The sequence below is a fragment of the Linepithema humile genome, chromosome 6 (assembly GCF_040581485.1).
Source record: "Linepithema humile isolate Giens D197 chromosome 6, Lhum_UNIL_v1.0, whole genome shotgun sequence".
NCBI classification, from domain to species: domain Eukaryota; kingdom Metazoa; phylum Arthropoda; class Insecta; order Hymenoptera; family Formicidae; genus Linepithema; species Linepithema humile.
In genome coordinates this window covers 22,860,422-22,867,958 of record NC_090133.1, presented here as the reverse complement: position 1 = coordinate 22,867,958, position 7,537 = coordinate 22,860,422, and the positions used below count along the sequence as shown (strand labels likewise).

Genomic DNA, 7,537 nt, shown 5'->3' with positions numbered 1-7,537 from the left:
TCTTCGTTAAAGATCTCTTTAACTTTCAGGCGACATCTGTGCTTTTGATCAATTATATTCTCACCATTGAAATTGCATATTATTTTGATTTATTCTACAAGTTGTCTTTCATAATTGACATTCATAATTGATATTCATAAATTTAATAACAGATTCTTTCATTAATGTTTAATCGATTCTTTTTACAATGGGAGAAATTTATTATCTTTTGCAAACTTTGTATTTTTTACTTTATAATCTTTATAATTAAGTCTCAAATTAAAAAATGTTATTAAGCCAAACACTATCGTTCATACTTTAGTCAAATTACAACACTACAGTTGAAAAAAACGTAACATAAAATGAAATCGCGAGTGTTTTTGTAATTGAATTGTTAGTTAATAAGTTTTTGATTAATATTTTTTATTGCAAAACTTGTGAAACTCCTATATAAACATTTTCTTGGTCGATTACATGCGAGTTTATACGCACGCAACGTTCCGTAATTGAATTTTTTCCGCGACTCGATGTCGCTTGAGCATTGACTAAAAAATATATAGACTGATTGCGTACATTTGCGAAGTGTAGACACAAGTGTTAAATAAAAAACACTAAGATCATTATCCAATAGTAACACAATATTGGAGCGCACGTGTCAACAATATGGTACAGCCAATGAGGTTTGATCCTTCGCTCTTTTCTTTATTGCTGTACCCAGTCGCTTTACACTCTATGTATTTCATAGTTCTTGGTTTGTGAACACTGCTGTAGCAGTCGTAATTTCATTTTAATTAGTCATGGATAGTCATGGAGACATCTGCCTTGAATTTGGTAAGTATTTTACTATTCATAGTGTATTTTTAATTTTATAGATTAAATAAAAAAATAACAATTGTGTGTTCACACAATCTGTATTAAGAGTTTTTTATATATTGTATTTGTTTGTCAAAAGAAGAATGAGAGACGATAACAAAGTGCGATAAGTGTTATTTGATAAACATGATTTAATGTTTTTAATCTAAGGCGCATGAAAAACAAAGGAGAGCAGAGGCATTATTGCGTGAAGGAAAGTTTGAAGAAGCAGCAAAGTGTCATGAAACTGTAGCTGATCTCTTGGCAGAGGCTCATGCGCAGCTTGAATCCAATCTTCTTCATGTGCATGGTACAGCTTTGTCTTCTCATGAGAAGTCAAAATTTCTAACATCAGCGAATTCACTTGTTACTTTAGAATCTCTCAGCTTACAACGAGACTATCATAAAAGACAAGCAGCTGTTGTCAGGTATGTAACATTTCAGAGTTGTATAAATTGTTTGTCTTGTATTTTATATATATATATATATATATATATATATATATATATATATATAAAATACAAGTTATATGTATATATATATAATCTTTTATTATTATATGAAATTTGTTTATTTTTACAGAATGAAACAAGCACAGTATGAAGAGTATAAAACAACATTAGAAAATCATCAGAAAGACCTTCTTAATAAACATGTAGTTAAATATAGCGAAAAAGATAATTGCACAGAGATAAGAATTGATAAATATGATGGTTCTCTACGTCAAGCCATATACAAAACTATTGACGAGCAAGATAGTCTTTTGAGTTTGATATCTCTACCTGATGACAATGAAAAAACTTTCAAACATCCAAAAGACACAGGCACTGTTATAGAAGAACTTAGAACTGTCAATAGCCAATTGCGATCTCTTGTAGGAAGTTTACTTAGCCAATTAGAAGCAAAGGATGAAGAGGTGCGTCAGTTAACAGAACGTCTTTATGCAGTTTCTGTCAACTCTAATGATGAAATCAGACCAGAAGAACATTCTCTATGTCTTGCGCCATTACCACCTTTAACACCCCTTGAAATGCCACTTTTTGATTTTACATCTTCGTAAATTACAGATTTTCCATATCTAAGATATATTTCAGAAAGATTTACAAAAGAATTTTCAAACAAAATTCAAATTATAATTATATATAAAAGATTATGATATGTATATATAAGAAATCATAAAATGAGCACTATGGAAATATTACTATATTTCTAAATATATATATCACTATATTAATGATTGTGATATATAATTGTAAATTTTATATTTAAGTCGTATGCATAAAAAAAGCACAACTTATATTTCTAATAAAATATAAGATGCGCAAACATATTTCATACCTTTAATACATATTAACATGTGGAACAAAATATGAAACATAGATCTGTTTTAGATTTTCAGTGATTTTAAATTATTTTAACAATGGTTAATATTCTAAGATAAGTGTTTACAATTTGTTAAATATAATTATAACTAAAATAATATCTTGTCTTCTAAAACATTTTATGATGTTTTATCCAGTTTATCAATTTGATTATTCTTTTGTATATAATATAATAATGTACCAGTGACTCTCTTAATATTTGTTACTTAAAAAATTATATAATTTATATAATAAATTTATATTATAAAAGACAACTAGAGAGAGAGAGTAATTCACTAGCATGTGTCTTGTCTATGCGGTAGATATTCTTATATTTATGTATTATTTTGTAACTGTGTCTGACAATCTGACGGTTATATAAATATTTGACGTGTGATGAAGGATTAAACATAAAATTGCAAAATAAATTATATGTTATATTAAATTAAGAAAGATGTAATTTTGATTTTTATACTAACACGAATACCGAGACATAATGCATCCGACCTGAAAATATCTAGTGATTGTAAATATTTACTAAATGTCAAAGCATACGTGATTCTCGGTGTACAATATTGATCTTAGAGATCCTCTCTAAATTGCAAATAAACATCTTTTAGTTATTTCAACATGGCCGAAAGAAATTTTACATAGATTTTTGAACGGTTTTACAAACCATGTGAAATTTTTAAGTAAACATTTTATTATGTTTAAATCAGTCATCGACAACATTTGACCTGATCATTTTTGACAAATAGAAAATTTTATATGTCAGACAAACGCCTCAATGAATTCGTTTGATGAAGTAGTTACGATTTTTGTGGGTCAAGCTGGAACACAAGTATCTAATGCTTGTTGGGAGTTACTATGTCTGGAGCACGGGATTGAACCCAATGGATTTTTTAATCGAGCAAATGAATCATTGGAAAAATCATGCTGCGTGTTTTTCGAACCATTACAAGTAAAAATCTTTAAACAATAATTGTACATAGTTTTGAGGAGCACATTTTTATTAATGTCATTTTTGGGGAATAACAATAATTATTTTTTAAAAATAAAATTTGATTTTAGTAATTTAGTAAAATTTAGTAATAGTAGAAGTAAAAAAAAAATATTCACGAAGATATTTTTATGAAACTCTAAATTTTACTGAAAACGTTAAATTAGTGAATTGCCGAGTATAACTTAAATTTTACAGAGAAAATTTTCACCGCGTACTGTAGTGGTTGACTTAGAGCCAACAGTAATCGATGAGATCAGGATTGGTCCTTATAGAAACCTTTTCAATTCACATTCTTTAATTACTGGCAAGGAAGATGCTGCGAACAATTTCGCAAGAGGTTTTCACTCGATCGATCGACAGATGAAAGATATCATACTCGATCGTGTTCGCATAATGTGTGAAAAATGTTCAAATCTGAACGGATTTATAATTTCTAGGTAATATCTTTAGGTTTATTTGTGTGTATACATCCATTTCAAAAACGTGTGTGAAAGTAGCAGAAGTTAGTGAATAAAATAGAAATGAATTTATAGAGCAGTAGGTGGTGGTACTGGCAGTGGTCTTGCAACTTTATTGCTAGAGTATCTCAATGAAGATTATGCTAAAAAAACCAAGTTGGATTTTGCTATTTATCCCGCGCCGAATATCTCCACTGCAATTGTGGAACCTTACAATGCCATTTTAACGACACACCACACTCTGGATTACAAAGACTGCTGTTTTGTAACAGACAATGAAGCGCTGTATGATATCTGTAGGTACGGAGTCCGATGCAACGTTAGATTGATAATAGGATTATTATAAATATGTAATACAGAATAAAGAATGAGTAATATAAAAACGATATTTTATTAACATCTACAAAATATTAAGATCTCATAAACAAGTTATGAAATATTTATAGAAAATATTTTCTACATTTCCGAGATATTTCCACATTTCCGATTTTTTTTTCATCTAATTTTTACTGAGCGTATTGCAGGAAACTAGAAGTTCAGAGTCCAATGTATACGAATCTCAACCGCGTGCAGGCACAAGTGTTTTCTAATATTACTGCGTCGTTGAGGCTCAACGATTCTAGAAATTGCAATCTACAAGAAATACAAACAAATCTTGTACCATATCCAAGAATACATTTCCCGTTAATTGCTTTCGCACCAATTATTTCTCCCGAGAAAGGGCAGTATAACTTATCGATTCGGAATATTACGTACGACTGTTTCCAACCTGCTAATCAAGTGTGTATACATATATACATGCGCAATGTTTTTGAAAAATACCATCATTATCATTATTAAAAAAGAAGGGTTTTTGAAACAATTAAGGCCTTAATACACATTTATATTATACATCTACGAATTCTCGCGAATTAAATTTTATAGATACAAATTAATGATAATTAAATTTACTCAGAACATAAAAGTCAAAGAAAATAAGATTGATATCAATACTTGATAATGTCTAATTTACATTTGATTAATAGATGTTGAGATGCGATCCACGCAAAGGAACGTATATAGCCTGCAGTCTGTTGTATCGCGGAGATGTAAACGTCTTTGATGTTAAAGATGCGATTGCTTTTCTAAAAAACAAAGGATCCATACGCTTTGTTGATTGGTGTAAAAATTGTTATAAGGTACTAACAATTATTATTTCTCGCAAATAAAATGTATCGTACTGGCATTTTCATTATTTCCGAACAGCATGCTGAGAATAAAATTTGTAGCTTGTTAGCACTCGCTTGTTATGTATAAAATAACTATCATTTATTAAAAAAGAATATTTTCCAATTTCAGCGTGCTGTCATGTGAATATTTTTAAACATTGTTCTACTTTTCACTGCTTCTCGTATTTTAGATAACAATTAATCGTCATCCGATTGTTACGATTCCCGGTGGTGATTTAGCAAACAAAAAGCAAACAGTCACGAGCTTATGTAATAACACGATTATTAGGCATGCTTGGACTAGACTTCTACGCAAATTCGATTTGATGTATCAGAAAAAAGCTTTCTTTCACCATTATCTAGCTGAAGGTATGGAAGAAAAGGATTTTCAAGATGCTCGTGACAACATATGTACTTTATTAGAAGATTATATTCAGCTTGAAACTTAAACGCGTCATGCTTTGTGTCATTATTCGTATTTCGTTAAAATTACACGAAATTATTATAAATATATAAAAATATTCACTTTTTGAAATTTTTTACAATCTCTTAAAATGTTATTTTTAACTTAAATTGCCGATCGCAATAATGTATGATATTTGATATCACACATTCGATTAATATCTTTGGATAGCATGATGATAATTATAAAAACGTTACACATTAATTTCTTTAACTTCGTCGTTCTTCCAATTTGAAGTGGCAGTCAGCTTTTCGTGATAAAGAATTGATAATGTATCAATGATAAGTGGGGAATGCCCCCAGCAAAGATGTATATCAAACTGTAAGGTGCAGTCAATAGACATGTGTTATCTTTAAGATTGTATCACAGTCTAGTGTTAATCCAAAGATTTGTATACATTTCTATATTAAGGAAGCAATCGTACTACGAAATAATTATATATATATACTATATTCTTTTACTATTTGAAAATATCTACATATTAAATTTTTTATAAAATTCTACATGTATTTTTCAAAATGTTTTTACGGTTTTCTCTAATATCTCTAATATCGCATTGAGAATATAAAAAGAATTATTTAAAGTATGTAGAAGTTTTTATCATTTTTTTAAAGCAGTATTTTTTAGTAATATAAATTATAAATGACGGAATATTTTTTGTCAAAGTATTTTTTGCCATATGTTTTCGATAACTTTATATATAACAATAATTTGGCATGGCTTCCTCTATTATAAAATATTTTTTAAAATTATGATTTACATATATATTATATTATATTATATATTAGGAATTCTATAAGAAATTAATTTTTAGAGCTCACATCATTCAATACACGGGGGTAATGTACGAGGGGGGTTCTTATCAAAATCACGGGGGTAATGTACGAGGGGGGTTCTTATCAAAATCAGTAATCACGTATCACGATCACGTTGCGTATTCTTATTTACAACGGCACGAGAGTGTCACGTGAGTTTCAGCTTGTGCACTCTTCACGCAAACTTCTTATCCATGCGTCATGGGATTTTTTAGATTTCCTTTACGAGCTACTCTCGTGAACCAATTGAATCATAGCAGCCAGAATGACGGCACTGTGCAAAGTTTCCGTCGATGACTTTGTAAATCTTTCTCATGCGTAAACCGCGTGCTGCTCGAGATATCAATCACGTTTTACGCTTTCAATTAGTAGCGGAAATATTTAACAAAATACCGATAAAATATTTATTGTTCTTCTCTACAATATTTCCTAAAGATATCCCTAAATTATTAAGTATCCTTTTAATCACAGACTTCTCTAATCTTTAAAGAATCTTTTTCTTCGATAAAACGACTAATAACTTGAAATTTAATCGGAGCATATGACTACGTCATTTATTTTTTCTTGGTATGTTAATAACATTTATATCGACACTTGACGTCACGTCTAACGACGCAAGTCGTTGCAATGAAGAGGTGACAGATATGTTATTGAAATTGATTTCTACATACTACAGGAGAATTAAGTAAGTTTGGACTTTGTCTAGAAAAAAAAAATTATTTCGTCGAAAACAGGCTATCGCATTTGTCTTGTAAAGAAACATAAAAATAATAAGACAAAGTATTAGTTCCAGAAAAACAGCGATTAACTGCGATATTAAATATCGCAGAGCCTTTTTCTCAAAGACTTTTGCGTCATAGAATTAATTAAAATTTTTATTCTTAATAAAAACTTGGAAAGTGTTGTATTTATGTTGAATCTGTGATGAGGTATCGCGATGCAGTTGCAATAAACGATGGATTTAACATGATTGCAAAAAGATATCGGATTGTTATCGGGCTCGTTTTATATTTTTAGACACTCAGCTGATAAATTTACACCCACGTGACACGTTGTTAATAGACGTTAGTGAAGACTATTTTCCTGTATTATAATACGATTGGTTTGGTCACCTTGTGCTACTTATGTTAATTGAACTCTGATTATCTGTATGATAAATAAAACAGAAAATTGCGCCACAGAGAAAGAGACGTAGTACATATTTTACATATCATTTATTAACATTTTTATCAAATTTATTCGAGAGCTGCCGTATGATATTATTTTATCAGAGCTTCTTAGCCAAATAAAGAATTGTTCTTTATACAACTTTGTTCTTTGTTTGTTTCATTATTCTCATTAAATTTTTATTTATTTAAGTCGCTGCAGTGAAATATCAATTTCAAGATATACTGTTCG

At 29.6% G+C, this 7,537-nt stretch overlaps 2 protein-coding genes across 2 annotated transcripts; both read left to right on the top strand.

Annotated features, from left to right (window-relative positions):
• The first annotated feature begins 674 nt into the window (after window positions 1-674).
• LOC105672975 (nuclear receptor-binding factor 2-like) lies at window positions 675-2,435 on the top strand. Its single transcript, XM_012368286.2, has 3 exons — window positions 675-810; window positions 1,003-1,259; window positions 1,414-2,435. Exons 1-3 carry the CDS (start codon window positions 787-789, stop codon window positions 1,889-1,891), a joined length of 759 nt encoding a protein of 252 aa, XP_012223709.1. The 5' UTR covers window positions 675-786; the 3' UTR covers window positions 1,892-2,435.
• A 351-nt stretch (window positions 2,436-2,786) lies between these two features.
• Window positions 2,787-5,774, top strand: LOC105672974 (tubulin alpha chain, testis-specific-like). Its single transcript, XM_012368285.2, has 6 exons — window positions 2,787-3,153; window positions 3,391-3,632; window positions 3,729-3,953; window positions 4,178-4,433; window positions 4,679-4,831; window positions 5,053-5,774. Exons 1-6 carry the CDS (start codon window positions 2,980-2,982, stop codon window positions 5,308-5,310), a joined length of 1,308 nt encoding a protein of 435 aa, XP_012223708.1. The 5' UTR covers window positions 2,787-2,979; the 3' UTR covers window positions 5,311-5,774.
• Window positions 5,775-7,537: the final 1,763 nt, after the last annotated feature.